Source organism: Rhincodon typus, chromosome 12 (genome assembly GCF_021869965.1).
Source record: "Rhincodon typus isolate 14 chromosome 12, sRhiTyp1.1, whole genome shotgun sequence".
In the NCBI taxonomy this organism is placed as follows: domain Eukaryota; kingdom Metazoa; phylum Chordata; class Chondrichthyes; order Orectolobiformes; family Rhincodontidae; genus Rhincodon; species Rhincodon typus.
This window is the reverse complement of record NC_063343.1, coordinates 32,234,158-32,259,981: the sequence shown is the minus strand read 5'-3', so window position 1 is coordinate 32,259,981 and position 25,824 is coordinate 32,234,158. Positions and strand designations below refer to the sequence as shown.

The following is a 25,824-nucleotide window of genomic DNA, read 5'->3' as shown; positions in this document are numbered from 1 at the left end:
CCTGACCCAAAACGTCAGCTTTCCTGCTCCTCTGATGCTGCCTGGCCTGCTGTGCTCCTCCAGCTTTACACAGTGTACAAACTTAAATGTGTGTTATGTAATTTGGAAACACTATTTAAACAAGTATGATGCACATGATAGTAACTGACGTTAAACATTCAATATAATGGTACTGACTATAACTGGCAAGTTAGATTTCTTCCTTTTTTAATGTTTGGTAATAACTAGTGGTATAAACTGAGGTTTTGAATTATCTGAAATATTGAGGTAATGTCTGAAACTAATCTATTTCAAGAGGAAGTGGGGTAGTGATGAAATCCAAATTAAAACATGATGCTAACCCTCATAAAACAAAACCTTTTGTGAGTACATTCACAGCCTTTTACAATAAATGACAGGTACCTGTGGCAATTTTGCTGTCTGATGTGAGCAAGCCTAATTGCGGTTTACAATTCCTGTCAGTAAGATTTGGCATGACCCTTGCAAGTACATCTGTTTCTACACAGTCATCCCATGTGGATTGAATTTAATAAACTACAAAAAAAAGCTGTAGAATTTGCACATTGTTTCTGTCTTTATTGTGGGGAGACATACTTTGAAAAACATTATTAACTTGGAGCTACAATACAATTTATCCACTTAATGATATACAGTAAATGCAGAAGTGTTATTTGTGTGTCTGTCTTGCTTGTGTGAGATCTGCTGCATTAGTTTAATATGAGTAGAATGAGACCCCTTCCTTTTGATAATTTGGTTCAACTAAAGAGAACATCATTTTTTTTTATTTGTTTGAAATTTAACCAAAAATTATTTGCTCCAATAATACTTACTTGTTGTAATGAAGAAAGTCAGAAGTCACACAACACCAGATTATAGTCCAACAGGTTTATTTAAAATTACAAGCTTTTGGAGCACTGCTCCTTCATCACTTCACCTGTCCAACTTCGGCATTGCCACATCATGGCAACCATTGTAATGAAGAAACAGCAATGGGATAATGGCCAAATTTGAGTGTTTGTTTTTTTTCTTCGTCTGATATTGGCTGAAAGATGAATACTCACTAGGACATAGACAGAACTTTATTCAAAATAGAGCAGGAATTTCTTAGAATTTTTTACTTCCATCAGAAAGGGCAATGTTCGATGTTTCATTTGATGGTTGATAGCTTTAGCAATGCAGTACTCTTCAGTCTTTTGAACTGTCTGCTTGCATAACATGCTGCAACATTTCAAATTTAAATCAAAAAGAGGAAGGGTTGGCAATGTGCTGTCTTTCACCTCCTCTGCCAATCAGTGAGATATGTGGCTGATCATCTTTTATTCCCATTTTTCCTAATTAATGCCCTTAGATTTCGGGATCAAAGGAAATCCAAATATATCCGCCTTGATCTCTTTCTACAGTGGGACTTGAACCCACAATATTCTGATTTTTGAGGTGAAAATCTATGCTGATGTTGATTCCCCATTTCCCAATATCTATTTAAATGCTATCATCCCGTTAAGAGTGCCTTGTGAGCTGGATTAGACATTGTGTCTTCTGCACATGCTTTTCTTAAACAGTTTCTGAACACAAACTAGGCATGCAATGCTAGAAGAGAGACCTTGGTTTGAAGCAATGAAATTGATTATTATTTGCAGTTCCTTAAGAAAGATCCATCAGCATTATCTACAATAAAACACAAAATGCTGTAAACAAGGAGTTAGGCAGAATCGATAGAGAAAACTGACAGGTCATTAACTTGGAATTATGTCTTGTTTCATATTTTGGAATTTTTCATGAGAATTGGAGGAAGGGTTCACATTTGTCTTGAGCTGCAACAAGTTTTTTTTTACAGAAAGCTCTAGAACAGTAGCTTGGTTTGAATGTGAGAGAAGTTTGCCTTGAAATTTTGTCCTATCGACTGTAAATCAATTAGGTAACATCTCCATAATTCTTAGACACCTTGCATCCATATCATTGGATGAATTTATTTTGTTTAAAATTTAAGCAGACTTACAACAAGGAGTAGTGAGCCTAATTTTTAAAATGGGTTACAAAGCACAGCATGTGGAGAATTTAATCTCTTTACATCCAGAAATATGACTCACTAAAATGTGCGATGGTAGCGGTATTTGTCTTAATTAAGCAAATTAGCAATCATAACTTTCTACATTAGGCTTAATTCTACAGCTACCAAGTGTTAAAATCAGACCACCTTTTTGAGTGGTTGACCTGCATGTCAAAAGACATAGATATTTAGTTTAAATCATTAAATGGATGTGACTGATAAACCTCTAAATCCTACTATTGCACAATTTACAAAGAATAGACAAAGCCACTGGCAAGGAATCTGTAAAGGTATCAGTATCCAATCCAAATATGTGTCAACAGCTCATTAATTTCTTAACTACTACCATCTCAAATACCTTTTCTTTGACTTAATTGCAAAAATATGTGAAATCCAAAACTGCTTGTGCTCAAAAGTCCTGATGCAAAATAATTCAAAGTTTGAGCCATGACTGTCGTTCATTCTCAACCTGCTGAGAGCAAACAAAGTCCAATTTACAATTTGGGCTCGATCTACTGTAATGAGCCACAAGATTAGCTACTGATCATTTTTTACAGAAGTAGTTTAAGTTGCAGGTTATACAAACTGTCCACAGTGCACTTGTGTCAAATCAAAAACAAATAGTCACTGTCAAACTATACCTTTCAAAATTGAGCCCATGTTTTGATTATGGAGTGAAAGCCCTCGAGTAGCAAAACACAAATGGCATTTCAGATATTGGGCAAGCATTGTATTAGCCAATTTTTAAAATTTATTTCATATGTTTATTGCATGTGGGTATCACTGGCAATATCATTTATTTCTCATTCCTCATTGCTCTAGAGGGTGATGATCTGCCTTACTGAACTGCTGTTGTCCTTCTCATACAAATCTACTCGTGCTATTGGATGAGGAGTTCCAGAATATTGAACTAGCAATGGTGAAGGAATAACAACAATGTTGTTTTTAAGTTTGCTTGATGGCTGATTTTGGAGGGAATCTTATAGATGGAGGTAGCACCACATGCCTCCTGCCTAGTTCTTGTAAGTAGTGGAAATTGTGGGTTTGAAATGTTTTGTAGAAATGCACTTGGTGAATTGCTGTCGTATGATCATACACACTGCTGTCCTGGCAGAGGAGGTGCCAATTAAGCAGGCTTGCTTCTGAATGATGCTGAACTTGAAATGTTGTCAGAGCTCCACAAATCCAGGGAAGTGGAGAATATTCCATCCTGAATCACTTTGTAGATAGTGGGTAGGCTCTGGGGAGTTGGAATTAGCTTCTGACCGACTGTATTTATGTGGCTGGTCCAGTTCCGTTTCTAATAAAAGTTAACATCCCAAAAGTTACCATTATTGAATGTACAAGCATTTCTTTCCACACTTTTCCACTCACGAGGGAAATGGGTAAGGAACGTCCATGGTGGCGAAAGCCAACAGTATGAATAATATTTCTCATTTTCAAAAGCCAGATCAAAGCAGTTATTTTACACTTGGGACGTAAATATGTTTTTACTCAACATTTACCCTTCTAGACAGTTGATTGCAGCTTTGCTTTTAATATAACATTTGAATTTCATATCAAATTACTCGGTCCAAGGAACAAACTTTGATGTGAACCTCTCAAACTTTTCATGCATCTGCTGTTTCAAAGAAAGGAGACAATTTAACGTACTGACTCCCACCAAATGTTTTGCAGGATTTGAAAGAGCTCACTGTGTATATTCCTATTTGCTTTAACCAATAACCCATACACACAACATTAATCCAAATATTGATGGAGGGAGGCAGGTTGGGTGGGGCAAGAGTGTTTCTATCATAACTCCAATTGGAAATCATTGGAACATAATGCCCCCCTCCTCCTCTTCCTTTCCCCACCCCTTCCTGTCTTCCACTTCAACCCCAACATCACCATCACCTCTGAGAAACTGTGAAAGTGCTGAGAATGGACATTTAAATTCACTTCCTTGGCATTCTAGTAAGGGTACAATGGGGGGGGTTGAGCAACAACCTGAGTTTATAATATTAAGCAGGACAAACCTTATTTATCAATTCAACTACCATATGCCATATAAAATGAGCCAACGTATTAGCCTGCAAAAAAGGCTTGTTTTCAATGAGTGTCAGTGCATGGAAATAAATCCTTTAACACTTGTATAAACTCACTCTTTAATCATACAAGCATTCATAAGTTGTCTGCTCATGACTGATCATAGAGGGCTTCATTCAGGCTCTGCTAAAACGTCATAATTGTATGTTTTTGTTGCAGGTTACACCAGGCAGTAAAGCAGACCTGGCGAATGTTGGAATTGGAGATATGGTGCTTTCCATCAATGGTGAAAATACTGAAGGAATGACTCATTTGGAAGCGCAGAACAAAATCAAATCCTGTGTAGGATTCCTGACTCTTTCCCTAGGGAAGTAAGTTTGAAGAAGATCGCAAAGGCAAAATGTGTCTTGCAACCTTTGTAAATATAATTGGGTAGATGTATACTCTGATTATAGATACTCTGATTATATAGATTGTATACTCTGCATCTTAATTTAATCCTGAGGTCTGCCTGCAAACTGAAATAATCACATTTGATGTGAAATATGCCATATGGCATAACATGCATGGCCTAGTAATTTTTATTTATAATTGAACAGAGATTTTATTTTTGTTTTTTTTTTTTGCTCAGAATATCGAGGTTTTATAAGATGGTTCATTTCATGTACTGGATTAAGTCCTTCCTTTACCTTTGAACTCTGGCGGAGGTTAATAATGGAGGTCGCTAATGTAGTTCATGTGGGAAATATGGAAAAATAAGTTTAGAAGTCCAAGTAAACTAAGTATGTGTTTAGATGGTCCAATTTAGGTGTGAATAGTATCAGAAATGCAATTCTTTGCAATTTTTGATGTATAGAATTTACTGGGTCCAAGATTGCAGAATGAAAAAGGCATGTATACCAAACAGCTCAATTAGCCAGTATAATAAAATGAGTGAGACAACAAGGTGCAGAGCTGGATGAACACAGCAGACCAAGCAGCATCATAGGAGCAAATGCTGCCTGGCCTGATGTGTTCATCCAGCTCTGCACCTTGTTGTCTTGGATTCTCCAGCATCTGCAGTTCCTACTATCTCTAATAAAATGAGTGGATTAGTCTCATGGAGAGATGGTAACATGTGAAAAACATTGGGTAGAGTATTCAACCATGGCTAAAGTAGTTTCAGCTCTCCTGATGAATGCCATAATTGTCAAGAGCACTCCAGTTTCAAATGTGTAAGTGCCAACACTGCAAGGAAAAACTACTGACGTTATTTACCCTCCTGGCAGTGCAGACATTGAGATGTTACTCAGGCTGAAATTGATGATTATTTGAGCAAGATTCCTCCAAAGGCATCCATGCCTTTGGGAAAGGAGAGGCAAGATCTGATTGGAAGAATAACTTGAAAAGCTAAAAACTGTCTGCCTTAAGCTCCAGTCCTGTCTTTGGTTGTTCTTGAAACATCAATTTTAGTCATTTATTTTCAGTTTCTGGTTCTCTACCACTTGACAGTTGTCATTGCTAAAATGTATAATTCTCAAAAATACTCAGATTTTGAAAATTCCAATTCTGAGGTGGGGGGAGGTGACTGGTTTTTTTAAAACTTTTAATCAACCTTTGTGAACCAGTGATGTAATGTTGTATTTAATCTACACGTTTGTAAGATTTATAGCATGCATGGGGGAGGCAAAGATGCAGTGTTAATGTCACTGGACTAATAATTCAGAACTACAAACTGACATTGTTGGGACTTGGGTTTAAATTCCACCATAGCAGATGGTGGACTGTGAATTCAATAAAAATCTAGCTGAATGGTGATCATGCAACCACCATCGATTATCATAAAGATCCATCTGGTTCACTAATCTACTTTTGGTGAAGTTTATTTACCATCCAAATCTGATCTAGCCACATGTGACTTCAGACCCACCGCAATGTGGCGAGTCTGGAGTCACATGTGGCTAGATCAGAGTAGGATACTTTCTTGGGTAACTAGGTACAGGTAATAAATTCCGGCCTAGCTGGTGACTCCCATATCCAACGTATGAATTTTACAAAAAAAAACAGAATAGCTCTTTGCAGTAGACATGCATGGGAGAGAAATGAGAAAGAAAAGCTTCTGGCGGCACAATTAATTGAAAATAGAAGCTCACATTGATAATTGAATTTGGCAGTCTTTGCATCATCTGTCTGATTGAATGATGACTGATGCCACCTCCAAAATCCAGGTAACCTGCATCCTCCAATGTAATATAATCTTCAACAACTGTATGTTGTGTTGCCTCCTTCAGAATTATTCTTCCTCTACATCCCAGGATGCTGTCTCGAATTCACTACCTTTTACTTTGCCCATCACCACAACAATGGCCCCCTAATAACCACCCTTGACTAATTCCAGGATAGCTTTACCATCCAAAATATACCGTGTTCTAAAAGCAGTGGTTGTTATTCAGTACCACACACTGTGTAACATTGAATTTTTAGTTCCACAAGTTTGTCATCTCAATTTCTCCCACATGAAGGCATCGCATCACTGAAAAGAAAGAAAACACTGAGGAAATTGCAATCTTTAGTCTCTGTCATGCTCATGGCCTCAGTCTAAAGTCCTAAGTCCTAAGTCTAAACATGGTTCATTTAATTTTCTTTAATTCTGCTTTGTGTGGGCTTAAAATACACTCAACAGAAATAGAGATATTATGACCTGCCTGGACTACCAAATAAATGTGTTGGTAAGAAAAAAAATACAGCACATAAAAAATCAAAAACGGCCCTTGAGGAAAATCTCCGAGGAGCCCTTCCAAGAGTGTTCAGGTGGGGAAGTTGTGAAGAACTTGGCAAGGGCCAAAGTATAGCATGAAATGCTCTCTGTTCTTTCCTTGTTTTACTTCTATACCCTGTTCCCTGGCATTTGCCTGCCTCTGTCTAGTTCAGGGGCACCTTGAGAAAAACAGCACTCCCATTCTCAGTACTGGATGAAGTGTCCGTCTGTATTTTGTATTTAAGAATCTGGAGTGCATCTTTGTCCTGCAGTCTACCTATAATTAAACACAATTTGACAAGGGGCTATGTGAAAGCCATTAAGACAGGTGACAATAGGATTGCTGAGAGGTTTAACAATTGACTTAAAAGAGAAAGTAGAGAGGCAGGGATTTTAGAGAAGGATTTCAGAGCTTCTGGCTTTTGGGAATTTAGTGTGACTGCCAAATATGGTGTGAAGGGAATCTAGACTTGAGATATGAGTGTTTTGAATGAGGCCATGTGCATGACATGGAGACTAAAGATTGCAATTTCCTCAGTGTTTTCTTTCTTTTCAGTGATGCGATGCCTTCATGTGGGAGAAATTATTTTGAGTTGACAAACTTGTGGAACTAAAAATTCAATGTTACACAGTGTGTGGTACTGAATAACAACCACTGCTTTTAGAGCATGGTATATTTTGGATGGTAAAGCTATCCTGGAATTAGTTTTTTTTTATATTTATTCATAGGAATTGGTTTTGCAGTTTGAGCTAACTTAAAGGATTGGTTTGTTTGAAATACTACAATTAATCTCTTGTTTAAGATATTTAATATGTATATTAACAAACACAAGGTTGTCGTGCCTGTAGTCCTTCACATTTGTTTTGTCAATATTTTCGGGGAATTTGCTAATAACAGGAGATAGTCTGAGATTCCAGTCAAATTGGAGAATGTAATCAGTAAAGCTTTTTTTAAACAAAAAGCATGCTGGCCTCATTGTAATATTGAGGTTTGAAACCATATCCTTCAAATCTCTTCGAATATCCTTCAGCCTGGGGTAGTCAGCTAAGTGGCATGCACAATTTAATGAGGAGAAATGGGAGATGGTGCAATGCCAATGATTTAGGTGGGAGAGAGGAACGGTTTGGAGGAGAGCAGTGGCATTGTGAATCTAATGGACACTTACTGGACAAATTTGATAGGTGCAAATGCGTATGTTTTTGACTGTGTGTGTAAAGTTAGGTGGAGCCATTTTCCTATGTTCCATTATATTGAATGTCCTTTCAATAACACATTGAAGAATGCGGTAAAACACGGAGTATTCCTTCTTTGCATCTGAAAATCCCCTTGTAACATGGGGCAACCCTCCTTAGGAAATGGACGTGATCAGCTTTGTGGGTGCAGATTCATTCAGGATTTGGTAGCTAATGGTAAAATTTGGTATTTGTTTTGTAATGTCTATTTGAGTTAAGATTCACATCTGCATTTTGAGCTGATGGAATGTAAACTTATTTTGATATTATGCTTTTCTTGAAATGTAGGAATAAAGGAAACAGTCTGAAAACACTTCCTATAATTACTGTAAATTGTATTCTGCTAAACTGCTTGAGCTATTGATAATACACTTGATTAATTTCTAAGGTCATAACTATTGGTGCTAATTTTGAGCAGAAATGTTTATTTCTTCATCTTTTTGACAAACCCGGCTGTTTAAACAGAGCATGACACGTTGATATGTCAACAAAATGCTCTTGCACAAAGTTCAAGCATGAAACCTGCCCAAACCAGTTGCGACCTGCTGGAAAATTTTTTTCTGCCGGGTGACTCTGGGATGACAGCCATTGGACAAATCAATCTTTCACTTGGCTTAAGAATTAGCAACTTCGTTCATCCCCGATCAAGGTGAGGCAAATGACGACTGATTTTGTAATCGATATTATCCTTGGCCTGCATTTCCGTTCAAGACAAGTAGAGTGGGTTGGAAAATTCCAGCACTAGCTGCTCTATTTATTTCTCCTGCAGAAACTTGCCAAATGGCAGGATATTTACTCTTGTTGGGTGATGTTGGTTGGGAGGCAATGGGAGTAGGTGGCACCTGCAGAAACAGATTTGGAGGCAGCCGTAAGGGCTGCTGTGTCAAGGTGGGTGGTTAAAAAGGCCATTTTTTTTTAATTGTCTGCAGCCATGCCCTTGCAGTTTCCATAAATTCTACCTTCTAGTTCTCTCATAACATCATCTCACCCATATGGCATGTCACTTGCTTGCCCATTTAATGTCCACGCTCAACCTATGCTAATTCAGTGTTTCCATCAATGCCTGCCTCAGCCGTGTTGATATGAAATTAAGATCTCCGTATCTATTAAAACCTTTGTTATATGCAGAACGAAAACAGATTCAGTCTGGGTGACCATATCTACAGAAAGTGCCACTGGCATAACCAGCTTGTGTTGTATTTGAGTTTGTGTTGGCTGGGGTGACTGCAGATTGTTCACGAGGATGAGGATCACATGTATATTTTTAGAAGTGGTCACCTTGTGGTTTAAGGAGGTATAGTCCAAGAAGGAAATAGGTGACCGCCAGTCAGAAGATGAGAGGCAGGAAGGTAGTTGGGAAACACCCAGGGTGCACCTTACTCACAACACGCACATGTATATATGTGTGTATATGTATGTATATATGTTTTAAAACAGCGAGAGTGATGGTTCCTCTGAGGCATGTAGCCAGAATGTAAGTGCTCAAGCAAGAAGCAGAGAGAAAGGAATAACAATAGTAGTAGGGCACTCAATAGTGAGGAGTACAAATGGGCATTTCTGTGGATGTGACAGGACCTGACTAAAGTGGACTGAGAGCAGTTACTTGTAGGAAAATCTACATCAGAGTTGGAAATTCTTCTAAAGGAAATGGTGAAAGTGTGTGGCCAGAGTTTTTAGCAAAAAAAAAGGATTATGACCATGAAATGACCTGGTTGAAACTACTGCTTTGATAATTTGTATAGTGATTTTTCGTTGTGTAGAATAAGTTACTGGGCTCGTCAGTATCTGAACTCTCAACTGCAGGGATGAAGGAAAGTGTCACTCCTATCAAATTCTGTCAGAGTTTGAACAACAAATTGGGGACCAGAGTTCAGTGGTAAGCTAAATCCCACCAGACACCGACGCAAGTTTCTACTTTATTGTCAAACCCAGTAAGTCCAGAGAACCATGGACCTTGTGTAATGTACAGGATTGAATATTGAATACTAAAGGGCTCAAAGCACAGGAAGTGTGCATAAAGTGCAAAGGATTCATTTTAAAAAAACGTAGAGAAAATACTGACTGGTGAAATAAAGGAAAAAAGACATTTTGAGTATATTAGAAGCAAGAGGATATGAGGGCAAAGAGTAAAGCCTATTAGGGACCAAAGTGGCAAACTGTATGTGGAGCTGGAGGAAGTGATTGGGGTTTTAAATGAGTATTTTGCACATGTTCACAATAGAGACGTTTGATACAAGTATAGAAAGCAGGAGGGGGGACTTGATGTAGTTAGACACGTAATAATTGAAAGGGATCAGGTATTAGCAGTTTTAGAGGGCTTAACATTGCATAAATTCCCAGGCTGTTGTAGGGTGCAAAGGAGAAGATTATAGGAACCCTCTACTTTTCCAATCCTTTCTGGAGCCAGGAGAGGTGCCAGAAGACTCTAACTGCCAATGTGGTACTGTTGTTCGTAATGGGTGGTAGCGAAGGGCTAGGGGATTATAGACCAATAAGCCTAACATCAGTTGTAGGAAAACAGCTGGGAAGAAGTCAGAGGAACTGAATTAATCTCCATGTGGAGACACCATGGTTAATCGAAGGTAGCTTGGCTTTGTCAAGGCAGATCATATCTGGCAAACTTGAATGAGTTTTTTGAGGCAGTTACTAGATGTATCTGTGAGGGTAGTATAGTTCGTATACTCTCCATGGACTTCCATAAGGGTTTTGACAAGGTTCCCCATTTTGAGACCAGTCACGAAGACGAGCCCACGGAACACATGGCAGTTTGGATCCAAATTTGGCTTAGTAGCAGGAGGCAGAGGGTGATTGTCAAAGCTTACTTTTGTGACTAGAAGCCTCTGAGCAGTGGTGTACTCGTGTTTGGTACTGGTACTCGTGTTTAGTGTACATTTGAATGATCGAAAAATAAATGTAGGGGCTTGACCAATAAATTTTCAGATGACAGAAATTGGTGGAACGGTAACGAGCGAGAAGGAAAGCCTTCGATTATAATAGCAATGTAGACAAGCCTAGTCAGATGGGCCTAACAATGGCAAATGGAACTTAATACTGAAAAGCGTGAGGAGATGTATTTAGGGAAGATTGACATGACAAGGTTGCACACATTGAATGGTGGGACCCAAAGCAGTACAGAGGATCTGAGAGACCTTGGAATGCATGTTGATAGATTCCTGAAGATGAAGACAGATAGCTATGATAGTTAAGGGATTTGGGATACTTGATTTTGCAAGTTGAGACATTGAATATGAGAGCAGGGAGTTTCCGATGGAGCTGTATAAGATGTTAGTTAGGCTGTAAGTGGTGTACCATGTGTAGTTCTGGTCACTCCAATGTAGAAAGGATGTGATCCTTTTAGAAAAGGTGCAGAGGGATTCACCAAGATGTTGCCTAGGTTGGAGCATTTTAGCTACGAAGAAGGAATATCTAGGCCGGAATTTTGCTCCTTAAAGCTGAGAAGGCTGAGGGATAACTTGAGTGAGGTCTGCAAAATTATCATGCGTAGGTAGGATGGATAGAAGCTTTTCCCCTGAGGGGGCTAGTAAGGAAGCCCATAGATCTTAAAGTAAGGGCAGGGTGTTTAGAAGGGATTTAAGGAAGAACCTTTGTAGTGAGTTCCTGATACACAGCCTGAAAAGATAGTAAGGGTAGGATCCATCACACATTTTAATGTTTAAATTAACATTTAATGCCATAGCATGCAATTCTAGAGCCAAGTGCTGGAAAATTAGACTGGTGTGAGTGAGTGCTTGATGGCTGACGTGGACAAAATGGGCCGAATGGCCTCTTTCATTGCTGTATGACTCAAATAATTTATAGCTTGTGGGAAGTGTAAAGATTCCAGCTGATGATAGTGTTGAATAAGTCAGATCCCAGAGTGAAATCTAACTTGGTCGACCATAAGTTTCATTTTTTTGCAGGTTTTTTTTACCATGGTGGTCAGTCAGTGAACATAAGCTGCCAATGAATTTTTAACGAAGTTTCTTACACATAAAAGGAAAAAACTACTTCACACTATATGTAGAACAATTTGAAATGATCTTGTTAGAAATAGAAGTAATAGAGATTCAATTCTATTACTTCAACAACAACCTTACAGATACTTTAAACTTCAGTGAATGGTCACCCTGTTTCCACTTTAAAGTTCCTTGTTTGGTGGGCATGGCTATAATTTGGTTTCTGTCAAGCTTCTGCCTTCACTTTTTTCCTTTTTCATTAGTTACTGTCACTTTTTGTGAGACCCTGGAACTGCTGACACAGCTCTCATATTCCATAACACGTATTTCTTTTTAAACTAATGCATTCAATAGCCTTGAATGTTGCTTTACTTTGACATCTTAAAGACTTCTGTTTCTGTAGATTTTCTGTTACAAACTTCCAAGCCACTTTATCATTTTTTTCTGCTCTGATTTATTCTAGAGACTGCTAAATTGTATTGCTAATCTTTTAAAAGCCTTTTTCTGTCTGACTGACTTCCCTCTTGGTGGTGAGAGAGAGAGAGAGAGGGGGGGGAAAAGCCTATGTGTTGCTTGACCTTCTGGATTGTTCTTTTTTTTTCTAAAAGAGCCTGTTGTTGTCACTATTATGGGACCTCTTTCAACAACTCCTTTTTTTTCCCAAAGCACTGAGCTATTAATCCTATAGGTTTTATTTTCCTTAAAAAAAAAAGACACTCAAATGTGTTTAAGTATCCTTCCAAGTAATCTGATATCACTCTTGGAGCTAATTTCAATGTAACGAAATCTGAGTGCAGTCTTACAGGGATCTGAGAAATGTGGGCTATGGCAAGGTGTTCAGTGAGGCCCATCTTGATGTCAAAACCATCTTGCTGCAAGTTGTAAGCTTTTCTCAAACTCCATGGTGAGATTCCTTTTTAGGCAACAAGTTCCCAATTGATATTTATTACTGCTTGTTAAATATCTTGTTTAACAGCCCACATCACCCATTAATATTCTAATTGCAATTTTACCAAACTCACCAAACAGCCTTGACATGTTCAACTTGCTGCTTGCTTCAAACCGCCTTGTGTTAGACATTGGGCACCAACATCTCTGGGCATTCTCCATGGAGACAGGTCACATGTACGCCATGTCCATTGGCTTTAGCATCCAATATCTGCCAGCCTCTGAAAACTCTCATGGCACATCCCTGGCCCAATTATAAGGTGCTTCTACACTTAGTTGCTGCCCAAAGTGCAGCAATGATCATTGTAACATTGAAGCGAGGATATCCTTTGCTCATGGACATACACCCAGCTCATTGAAAGGATCAGGCTGTATCTTAGGCATTTTGCTTGCTATTATAGTGTTCTTTCACACTGAGCCTACTTACATGTTCACAGCATCCCTGGTTTGCAGTGCCCTGCCTTTTTGCACTTTGGCTGATGGGGCAAAGATACTAGTCTCATTTATTGATGTTTTGTTGTGCTGTTTAGTGCAGATACAAAGCTAGGTGGCTTGTCATGGTTGTTGTCCTGCCTCTGTCAGGTCAAGGGCAGCCTCTGATATCAGTGCAAGGTCTGGTTTGGCTGGTCAGACTCGGTATGCTCTCCATCCAAGGGTGAGGAACCAAATGTCAGGCGGTGCACAAGCCACCTTGACTCTTTCTGCCCGACTGTGGACTGTGTTCTCTCGAATGAAATTCTTTGGCACAGCTCTATGTGCAGGTGAGGAGGTGTCCTGAGCGAATGAGTAGGCACCACAAAGCATCCAAGGTTAGTGGGTCATGTGCTGGGGTGGGTGAGTGCAAGTGAGGGATGATGCAGGCAGTACTGAGACTGAGAGCATGAGCCTTGGTGTGATCTGGGTTCAGGAGCAGAGATGGAGAGTGAGTGCAAGCTTTTGGGGAAAAAAGATAGTGGCACTTACACTGATGGAGAGGAGAAGTTCATTGGACTTTCCTACAGTGCTGATCATTCCTCCAAATGGCTGAGATTGCTTTACCTAGTGCACCTTCTGGCCAGGCTGGCATGGTTTGATCTGTGGCCTTCTCTGCTGGCCCTGGGAGAAGAGGACGTCCCACCTATGTGCAATCCCATCCAATAGGAGCTCCTGGTTCCTGCTCCTAAAGTGGTGCATGGATTCCTACTGTCCCTGTCTGGACAATTGTCAGGGACCATGCAGTAATAAAAATTTTACAGATCTGTGCCTGTGTCAGGGATACCAGTCAATTCCCTGATGTCTGGTGAGTGACAAGTTGTTCTGGGAACAATGTGGTACGATGGGTCAGAAATCCGATGTGGTACTCATTTTAGGGATGGGAAGGGGAATTTATGTAGTGTGTTTTATAAGATTCAGAGAGAAAACTCCCTCCGCTTCATGGCGAGAATCACTTTACAAACTTGCATTTATGGCTGAATCTTAATTTTTTGGCTATGTCTCCCCTTGACGTATGTGATTATCGACCAAACTTAAAGCTATACGTACAAAAGTTTCAAAATAATAACAATACTGTATGAACCTTCAGCACAAAAAGTTCGCTTTCATAATGGCAATGATAGCCTACGGAGAATTGTTAACAAACTATTATTGTAATTGCTAACAGATTATAGTTTCAACTCTCATTGACATAGGCAAGTTTTTTTTTCATTTCTTGAGGGATTGGTATTTAAATAACTTCACAGTATAATAATACAATACTTTATCTGCCCTTAAAGAGCATTACTTCTACTGTGAATGGTAATGATTCCCACACTGGGGAGGATCCTTGTTACAGCCCTTGAACTCAGCACTGATTAAAGATACCATTGAGCTTTGATGTTAAAGTCAATGTTTCATATCAGATGTAGGACTCTGAGAAAGAGGAACTATTTAAGTTTTTGAAACATGGTTGACATAATGTAAGATGTCAAAAGCTGAGTGGTCAGAACAGAAGGCTGAGTGGAATGAAACCGCCACGGTCATAGTCAAACCTGTAGAAAGAATTGGTCAACTAATGTTGTGTTTGACTTTTGCAATGTGAGGGAGACGTCTTCATTAATACATGACAGTAATTAAAGGTAAAGTCACCGCAGTTTTTCCAGAACATGAAAACTTCTCTGATCAGAGATAACTCGCAGTAATTTAACTGGAGGGTCACATTCTCAGTTGAGGGGAAGAAGTTAAGAAGGAAGATCCTCCATGGTAACCTCAGCTAAGTGCAGGAATTGAAACCATGCTGTTGGTGTCACACTGCATCACAAGCCAGCCACCTAACAAAGCTGATTGCACCCTGGCCTCCGCAATATTACAGTAAATGTAACAAAATAAGAGGGGGAAAAAAAGATGAATCCTTAATATATGGTAGTCCAGGCTGTAACTCGAGGTTATCGACTTCTAATGAAGAATCTGATTTGATTCTGGAATACAAGCCCACAGAACGTACACAGTCTCCAAGGAATCATTTAAATGTATAGTGTTAAATTTCAAAAAAGTGTGCATTGGAGAGAGTGTGGAGAAAAGCAGTTTGGGATAATCCCAAATTAAGCAATGGAACAGAACAAATTCTGCCTTCTAGAGGGAAGGTTGAAAGATGGGGAAACATCAGAAATTAAACAATAAAAAGATGCACTTTCAATATTATTCAAAACTATCCAGAGCAGTAGCACAACCAAATAAAATATTTATTCAAAAAGATTTTTGGAATACCCTGTCAATGTATCGGAGGTGATTGGCTCCACAAATAAATTTGATTGACCAGAAAGCCTGAGTGAAATTTGAACATTTAATTGGGACTTCCTTCTTATTTTTCCCAGCTCCAACCCCCACCTGCTGAACCCCTTTTTTTGTTTTTGGCATTATATTCAATGCTTGTCAGCTGTTACATCACTGTCACTTAGCATTAATAACATGTCCAGCAGTCACACCAGAATTTATGTACATTCAGACATACAAAAATATATTGCTATACATTAAACAATTTTTTTTAAGGTTTTCTTAAAACACCTGTTTGAAGCAGATATATATATGGTGTTCACTGGCAAGCCTGTAAAACGGTAGCTGAAACAAAAGTTGGCTTAGAGCATAGGAAGATTTGCTCATGGTCTGTTTCCTGTTTATAACATTGCACATATTAAGTTTCCTGATAAGTTATCTGAATGTTAGGACAGTGTACATGTTGCAATATTTATAAACTGTCACTTCATCAATCATTTTACAATTTCCTTGGGAGTATTTTTAATTTCCTGCAGCTACGTTATGTAGATTGGAGTCCTTTTGCTAAAGTAAAATTGATAAAATATGTTGACCCAGCAATAGTAGCATGGTAAATGGTGTTATACAAAAGATTTGCTTGCTTTTTAAAAAATAAACAAAATAATGCTTCGATCTATATTCAGGGCCTTTCTTGCATTTCTTTAGACTAAGTAGTTTGCTTAAAACCATTAATGGTCTGCATTTATTGCCTGTTCCTAATCATCCCGTGAACTGAATGGCTTCCCAGGGCCATTTTAGAGGACTCATAGTTGAGAGTTAACTTCACGACTGTGGATATGAGCTCACATGAAAGCCAGCCTTAAAGGACTTTACTAAACAGAAGGTCCTTATTAAACTAGCATTCCATTCCAGATCTTTGAATTCAAATGTCACCATCTACCATGATGCACAGCTACCGGTGATGCAGTGACTTAAAATTGGTTGCTCCCAAGTGGCAAATGTTGAAAGAGTGCTAATGAATTGTGCAGGGTAGAAGGAGGTCATGGAGGAACTTGAAATTCTCATCCTCAATTTGAAAAACAAATGTTTGCTTAACTAGAACCAGTGCAACCACTGGATAAACAATTAACAATCAATTTGGGACATGAGCAGCAGTGTTTTGAATGACCTCAAATTTGCAGAGGGTAAGGCATGACTGACTGGGCTAGGAATATTTTGGAATATTTAGTCTAGAGATAGCATGGGATGAGGGTTTCTACAACCATTTAATTGAGTTGGAATTATAAAAGGAGAAATAAGCAACTCGCCTAGGTTAAAGATTATGAACAATTAAATTCAGCCTTGGATCACTATCTGGGAGAAATTTGAGGTAGATGCCTAGGGAATTTGGCTTGGTGTTGATGACTGAGAACAACTGTGGTATATTACCTGATGCCTCCTGGCATTTTGTATTTTTAACCTCTACCCATATGTGCTACTGAGTAAGGCTTTTTTGAGGTAGTTACCTCTCTTCCTTATGCCCAAGACAAGGCAAAGACAATCTAATGATTAGAGGTAGAGAATTTGCTACTATAGAGTATCTGCAGAAGAGGCACGCCTCTTGGATGTCAAGGTTTATTGCAGGATAATGGTAAACACCGTTTCATTTGGTCAGACAAATTACTTGCTTCTTGAAGAGCTGGAATAGATACATCTCCTTCCGAGCTGGAGTAGAACTCCTTGACTCTATTCTCAGACTGTGGCTGCATCCTTCCTACCGAGGCCACATTGTAACATGAATATTTAACACCTTCAGAATCATTAAACTTCAACAATGGTTCTGGTTGTTAGTTGGAAGAAATTTTGGCTGATATTGGTACCTGGCTGAGTGACAAGTTGTGAGATTGGTAGAGCTGGGTGGGATCAGTGTGTGTATATAGATAATATCACAAGCACTGCGCGGATGTAAGAGGAGGACAAACGATTATTTTTGGGGACACCAGAGCTAATGGTATGGGTAGGAGAAGATAATGATTATTGATGAGTTTGGGCTGTGATTGGGAGATTATAAATAGAGCCAGCTGAGTGGGAGAGGCAGGGCTGTTTTTATTTGAGGGAATGTGGGATATTTGAAGAGGAGAAGAATATGGGGAGTGAAAATTCAGAATGTCAGTTAATGTTGGAGCTAGGAAAGGAAATTAGAAGATCAGAAATTTAGTGGGAATATATAGGTCAGAAGATGGATCTCCATAAGGTGAGTTTAGAGAGGGCTTGAGGGGAGAATAGACGAGAAACTTGAGAAAGATGTAATATCTATGGCAAGAATCCATTTTAAAAGGCAGTTTGGCCTGTTGTGCCAGTGGAAGGCTAGGAAGTGACAGAAATAGCTGATCAGATTTTTCACCAGGATTGAAACATGTTTATGAGCTCCTTTATGCTTAGTAGAGATCAGGCTAGAGAGCAGAAGGGTTTAAGAAGGTAGTTTGCAGTAGAGAAAAGAAGCTATGGTGTTTCATTGCATAGTGCATCATTCCTGGCATAGTCAGTAGCTGGTAGTTGAGGGCAGGACCTCGTGCCTGCTTTCCCTGGCTGAGTCAGATATGTCAATAATTGGCCAACCTAGTCTGTCATATCCATTCAACTCTATATCTCTTGGAGCGAAGATTAGGGTCATTCTGGGGATCAGCCAGGATGAGAGTATATTGGTTTTTAATATTGAAAAGCACATCCAAAAGGTTGGAATGAGCATGTGGTTGAGCTGATTGTAATTGCAAAAATGTGTGTTCCAGGAGGGATGAGTCAATGTTGAAGAAAGTCTTTACACTCCATTAAAAATGATTCTTTTTCAGAATCTGATTCATCTCCTACTCTTCAATTTTATCTTGAAGCACATTAGGCTTGAAACTATGGTATCATTGGTAAAAGATGACTACTTGTGTCTTATGGCTTGAAGAATATCACGCATATTCATTTAGCAAACATTCTTTTCTTAAATTTGAGAAACTGATATGTTGGATTTTACTATCTACTATTCTAGCTTTCGACTGATCTGATTAATTGATGCTGATGACCTTCTATGCTAGTGAGAAAAGCCAACCTCTATTTCAGACATCAGTGTTATTACTGATTCTCCAAAGCAGATTTTTGTTTGGAGAGACAATTTGTTGATAGTCCATCTAATCCTGACTATTCTATGACTGAATTTCTTCCAGAAAGAGGCAAGTCTCAAATCCAGCTTTTAAATTTTATGATGACATTAAAGGATGAGACAGAGAATGGCCACAGTAAACTTGGAAGAATAATCGATGGTCAGGAAGATAAATGAGCACTGAAAGGTTTTCAAAAACAGTACATATAATGATACAAGCCATGTACTTCCTTCGAAGTGAAAATGTATTCATTAATTGGAGGCCTAAAGTGGTATAAGATTTCTACTGAAAAACTAAAGTTGCTTGAAGTGAGAGAACATTATAAAACATCACAGGGATGCAAAAAGCTGGACAAATCCTACCCATCTAGTAACAAACCCATCAGTCTATTCTTGGTCGTTAGTAAAGTGACGGATGGTGTCCATCAACAGTGCTATCCAGTAGCACTTGCTTAGCAATAATCTTCTCGATGACATGAGGTTTGGGTTCTGCCAGGGCAACTCGGTTTACTTCCTGACCTCATTGAAACCTTGATTCAAGATTGACAAAAGAACTGAATCTGAGGGGGAAGATGAATATGACTGCCCTTGATACCATGGCTGCATTCGACCAACTGTTGCATCTAGTCCATGGGAATTGGGAAGGTGGTAAGTGGGATCTGTCCAATGTTTGGAGTCAAAGTAAGATGATTTTAGGGTCATTCTAAGTCAGTCACCTCAGCTCCAGGACATCTCTCCAGGAATTCCTCAGGGTGGTGTCCTACACCTAACCATCAGTTGCTTTATCGATGATCTCTCCTTCATCATGACATGTAGAAGTGGAGATAGTTGTTGATTGCTCAATGTTCAGCACCATTTTTGACTTCTTCTAAAACTGTCTATGGTTAAATGCAACAGGACTTGTATAATATCAAGAGACAACACAGTACGGATCTGGAGGAACACAGCAGGCCAGGCAGCATCGGGGGAGCAGGAAAGTTGACGTTTCATTTCAGGACCCTTCCACTCTGTGTTATCTCTGACTCCAGCATCTGCAGTTCTTGCTGTCTCTTTGTATAATATCCATGCTTGGGCTGATGAGTGGTAAGCACCACATAAGTGACAGACAATAACTATCTCTATCAAGAGAAATCTACCCATTGCCTGTTGACGTTCAATGGCAGTCCCACATTATCAAAATCCTAGGAGTTGCTATTAATGAGGAAATGGGCTAGCGATATAAATACTGTAGTTTCAAAAGCAGGTAAGCAAAATGTCTTTCATTTAAGGTATTCATCCTTGAATCAAGATTCTGAGTTCATACCATATCTGAGGAGCTAGTCCTCATACGTCCTCGTTGCACTTGTTTGTTTAAATAGCTTACGTAAGTATAATCACTCCTCTTGAGAACGGTTCGGAAATACAAGTGACAGGATTTTGCTCTGATGTGTTACGTTCTCTGTGGTGTGCAATTTTCTAATGAGCTTTATAGCGTATGTTTCAACACATTTCTTTTTGGCTTCTCTTCTCAGAGTTCTTCATTCCTCAGGAGGTGGTGGTGAGAAGGTATAGTGGATGATTACTTTTTCTACAACGTCTATGTATGTTTAATTTAAAATAACAAGCTAAGGCAGACTGTGTCAAGTAATTTTTTTTTTTAATTGTGCAGATTCAATATAACTCTTGTACCTTTGTCGATCAAAGCTCACGTACATCATGTACGTAAAATGAATCTCACTGAAAATGGATTATGACATGATTGAGTGTTACGATTATGTTATCTCAATTATTGACATGATTCGTTCCTCACCTTTCTCTTGGAAATCCTGGATGTATATTAAAACACCAACCTGTCAATAGCAAAGATTAGAGTTCAGCCTTGCTTAATCATGCATGACTGTTGAGGTCAAGTATTTCAAATTGCTTTGCTTTTGTCTTTTGTAATTACTGACTTAATATTGAGATTCCCACTTCGTGAAGTGCATTAAATCTGTTGAAACCATCTAATATTATGCTATGATTGCTAATGCATGGTTAACCAGCTTTCATATTACCTGTCATCTTTCTTTGCTTTCAGTAGTGATGTAGTGATGTATTTGTCCAAATTGATTCCAATTATATTTCTGAAGCTAGGGGAAGATGACAAATTCCTGAGTTTCCGTGAGCAAACAGCACCAATTTTGCCTGGATTTCTGCAATAGATATTAGTACTATTTTTGCTCATAGCCCTTTTTTTCTCCTTTTTTTGACTGCTTTGATAAAGTTGTACTCCTGCCTTTTTCCAAGATCACTGGGATTGGGCCATGTTGGTATCGGCACCTGTTCTGTTCCTTGAGGCTTGAGCAAGGCCAAGGGTACAGCGATGGCTTTCCCTCTGAGAACAGGAGGGGAACCCAGTGTGGTAAGGTTTTACTGCATTTACAAAAAAGACCTTGCCTTGTGCAGCCAGAGGGAGCGGGAGTGCTTCTCCAACCTTAGACTTTTTTAGCCATTCCCTCCATAGCGTAGGCGTTATTCCTGAGAGTCCCTGGTGCCACGCAGCCTACTCCCCAGTTAATATTGACAATAAAGCAGTCACTTTCAACTCACTTACAATTTTTTTTTAATTAGGAGTTGACAAGCAGCATGGTGGTGAGCCCTGACCTGTCCATTTGGCTGAGACTGCCTGCTGGAACTCCTGAATAGGCATTCTGCTTTCTTTGCCGTGATCCTGACCAAAAATTAAACTTGAGGCTTTTGTTGCCTCTAATAGTTAAATAGTATTTGAGGAGCTTGATTTCCCAATTTGGGCCGGCTTGGGATTAAGAGAGAAATTGTTTGGGTCTTTAGCCATCGCATTTATTGTTGTATCTCTGCTGTTGCATATTGATGGGCAGAGTGGATGGCATTCATAAAATTACTATGTTTATAATATTCTCTCTCAGAATATTAAAGCATCTTACCCCTCAAACTAACCTTATCCAGCAATTATGGTGTTACAAAGTGTCTGGGCTAGAAATTGCTATGTGTCAAGGCACAATACAACTTCAGAAAGCCCTTTGAATCACTTAAAAATCTAACTCTGATATGGCAACCAAACATTTCCGATTCTTGGTCTTCTGGTGAAGCATGCAGAAGAAAGGCTAGATTAACTTGCAGACATTCATTTGGATATTGATCTAATGTGATGTTATGCAATATACTTCAATGATTAGAACTACCAAGAGGCTTGGGTCAAGACCAGCTCTTGAGGTGTCTGATAACATCGCTGAACAGGTTGATTAGAAAATATCTTGGATGAAGACCTATGTAACTCAGTGAAATGTGTTATGATCCCAAAGTAGACTGCCAAATTTGTTATAATTTGGCTGGTGACCAATAAAATTTCTGAAGTGGGAAAACATGAAAGATGCTAGGTAGTAACTGAGAGAATAATGTCCAAAAACGCCACCATTTAAACAACCAAAATTTAAACTTTACTGTACAAAATCAGAGTAATATGAGCTACGGTGTGGATACAACTTTTATGCTAATTCTCAGAATCCACCTGAACCAGTCTAAGGAAATGGGGTAAACCATTTCTGACAGATGAGGAAAAATGTCTTCACCCAGAGGATGATGAACCTATGGAATTGGCTACCATAGAAAATAGTCGAGGCCAAAGCATCATGTGATTTCAAGGAGCTGGATATAGCACTTGGAGCTAAGGGGATCAAAGGATATGAGGGAAGAGGGCAGGCTATTGAGTTGGATGCTCATAATGAATGGCAGAGCAGGCTTAAGGGCTGAATGGCCTACCTCTTCTTTTTTCTGTGATTCTATGTTTAATGAAACTGGTGTTTTGAGACAGAAATATAGTAATGAAGGGATGGGTAATTGGCATCTATTAACAATCTTAACAGCTGGAAAAATGTATTTGTAGCCTCGTTGCATGTCTAAATTTGTGCTGCTGACCATTTCCTTCATGTGCCTCTTGATGTCTCAATGCATGCCCCACAACTTGCCATACAATATGTTGGCCATGCTGTACTGAAGTCTAGCTAAGCATCAGAAGCTATGCTTGTGGTACATTTTGTAGTCTCACTTCATCTCGCTTTGCAAGGCAAGTATACGTGCACTCACTAGCGTTATCAGCCAGATAGGAGTTAATAAACCTGCTGCAATGCATATCTTAGGGTTCTTTGGCAAGGGCCTTTATTTATGATCCAGACAATGAACACACAATGGATTATCTTAAGCACGTTAGATGTCTTCCCCTTTCCAACCAAATAACCATAAATATTTACCATTAGAACATTAGAAGTTACAATTAGAATTTGGAAATGGCACACAATGGAAAATGAATTTGTAAGCTGTTATTACACTTGATTTTATTTTCCATGATCAGGAAAATGTGGTGAGACATGAGACTAATGAGCTGCCAGTGAGTTAGCAAATATTTCTGCGTGGTTGCATACTAAATACAGTTGCTAATTATTACAGTTTGTACATGACAGACAAAATTAGCTAAATTTCATACACTTAACTCAAGGAGTTGTTGCTATCTTGCTCAAAGACTTGGGCAGCTTTTTATTTTTTAAGTGTAATTTTTTAATTTTCCTCTACTCATTCTGAAACTAAGTGACATGTTGAAATCCTCATCCATACCTTTTTGCCTTGACTTGACTATTCAATGCTCTCAGCCAACTCCCTATATTCTACCATATATAAACTTAAGCTTGTTTGAAACTCTGTCCATTTCTCAAGCTCTGTTCACCCCTTGCTCCCAGATTCACTGATCAACATTGCTTTCTGGTTAAGCGACACTTCTCTTGTTTTAATTCACATTCTTGTTCTCAAAACCGTTGACAAACCCCTGCGTCCCTGTCTCTGTAACTTCCTCCACAACCCTCTGTCCTTAGAATTTAATTGCTGAGTAAAGTTCACATTTGGCAATGTATTTTGGATGTGTCAGGATTCCCCCTCTGCCTTGCCCAAGGCTCACTTAAGCAGAGGTATTAACATACTCCAAGGCTATATTGATATTATCTAGCTGTGAAAGTAATCAACTCCGTTAAAGGTCATTACTGACAGCAGAATGGAGGTTAATTGCATTTCAGTACAAGGCTAGCAATGATGACATTCTAAAATTTCTAGGTTTCCATCCAGTTCTCTTTCAAATGATAAATGGTATTTTAGTTGCATTTTTAGTTTGAAGTTCATGTTGTCAGAGATCCAAGGTCAAGGTTTTTTGAATTTCTGGGAGATGTTCCTCCGTATTTCAATTTTTCTTTCCTATCTATTGCTGATTTGATTTTGATGGAGGATATAGTTCACTACGGTCTCCTGGCAGTTATTGTATGCATAAGCCAGGATACTAAAGAATGGAGACTGTTGTCAGATTCAGCCTAAGATTAACAAAATCTATTGGTCTGCCTGGAGAGTTTAGTGGATATATGTGGCAAAATGGCAACGCTTTGTTACTTAAAGTCAGACACTCGTGTATCGGACTGGACGTAGATTTCTGTGGTGACCCAAAATTTTATCACCAATACAATGTTGAGTTAACAGCACTGCTTTTACAATAAAGTCATGCTGAAATCGAACCTTTAAAAGTGCTTGCACAATAATCCCAATGGTCTATTGTGCTAAACCTATTTGCACCAAGAAATTAGGATGACAATCTATTTTAATCAGTTAAAATACCTGCTTATGCATTCAGTAGTCTGCAACTTCAAACCACTACTTTCCCATCAGTGTATTGAACTGGTCAACTCCTATTGCTGAGGATTCAAGTATTTATGTATTTGTTTTTAAGACAACCATTATGTAATTGCATATTGTCAGAATGTATGACAAGTGAACGTGTTTGTTATGGAGAGCTATTCTCTGGGGACAAGTTGGGAATATTTTTGCAATGGCCAAGTGTAAATTATTAGCATATATTACATAATGAATTACCTTTTGACCTTCAATATTCATGCAGCTTGGATTGCTAAACTGGCATTTCAGTGTTTTTGCTGATTTGCAATTATATTCTTAAATAATGATAACTATAGACATCTCCATGGTGCTTGAGTCTTGCCTCAATGACTGACTGACTGACTATATAACTGCATGTTGCTTGTGGTGTTTTTTGAGTTTTCGTGTGTTTCTTTTGCTCAGGATTTTATGCTTACTGCACCTTCTGTTCCGAAGTACTCGTTTGACTCCAGCATGCCATTGAATAAGACAGCAAGACCATTTGGTGTTACAACTACGGAAAGTTCAAATTCAGGGACACCAATAAAGTCAGTGAGCTACAAACCTGTATCCCTATATACTCCACCTTCTGCTTTGCCTAGCATCACACCTGCATCCCAGACACAACAGTATGGCACAACCACAGAAAAACACAGCTCAACTGCAACCACACTGCAGCATCCGAATGGGTATGTCAGAATGTGCGTATAAACCTGTCAATAAAATATAACACAAATGCTGTTTCGAAATCATTGCACTGGAGAGGAAGGTCCATTGCTAAGTCTCTTTTGAAAAAACAACAAATTTTTAGGAAATGTATTAACTACTCAGGCATTTCAAAACTAGATGGGCAGATTCTTTGTGGCCAAGCACTGAGCTTTGTTTCTACTGGATGAAATATAAATTACAACCAACTGGAGTTAAAAACCGCAGTGCCTTAGCAATAGATTTTCCTCTCTCAAATGACAACTGCCTTAAAGTGCCCACAAAAATTTGATTTTATTTATGCTTAACGTATCAATGAATTATATCAGAATGCCTTCTGCATGATGCATGACTGTTCAAACTATCCTAGCTTCCCAAAGAAGGAAGCAATTTTTCAAGTTTGTTAAAGGTGTGACCTTTCCAATGTGAGCGAAATGTTTCTCAATTCACTGCTGTTTGAAAGTAACTCCCATGATTTGCTTTTGCTTCATCTAGCATTCACAAAAGTATTTTGGAACGGTTTAATTAATTAATTAATTGTGCTGAGTCCATTTGCATTTTGTATCGATAGAAGTTTCCTATCTAATTAATCTATTTGCACTGGTTATCGTGCATAGTGCTTTGAAATATTTCTGCA

The 25,824-nt window shown here is 38.8% G+C and overlaps 1 protein-coding gene across 9 annotated transcripts in view; it reads left to right on the top strand.

Moving 5' to 3' along the window:
• The window catches only part of pdlim7 (PDZ and LIM domain 7), a 122,800-nt gene that overhangs the window by 38,716 nt on the left and 58,260 nt on the right, over positions 1–25,824 (top strand). For 3 of the 9 annotated variants that reach the window (XM_048603611.1, XM_048603612.1, XM_048603618.1), the window contains 3 exons: positions 4,295–4,446; positions 20,315–20,348; positions 24,906–25,183. In XM_048603611.1, the coding sequence (XP_048459568.1) occupies positions 4,295–4,446; positions 20,315–20,348; positions 24,906–25,183 (464 nt within the window). The remainder of the gene's footprint in view (positions 1–4,294; positions 4,447–20,314; positions 20,349–24,905; positions 25,184–25,824) is intronic. The other 6 variants (XM_048603614.1, XM_048603619.1, XM_048603620.1 and 3 more) reach the window with 3 other exon arrangements.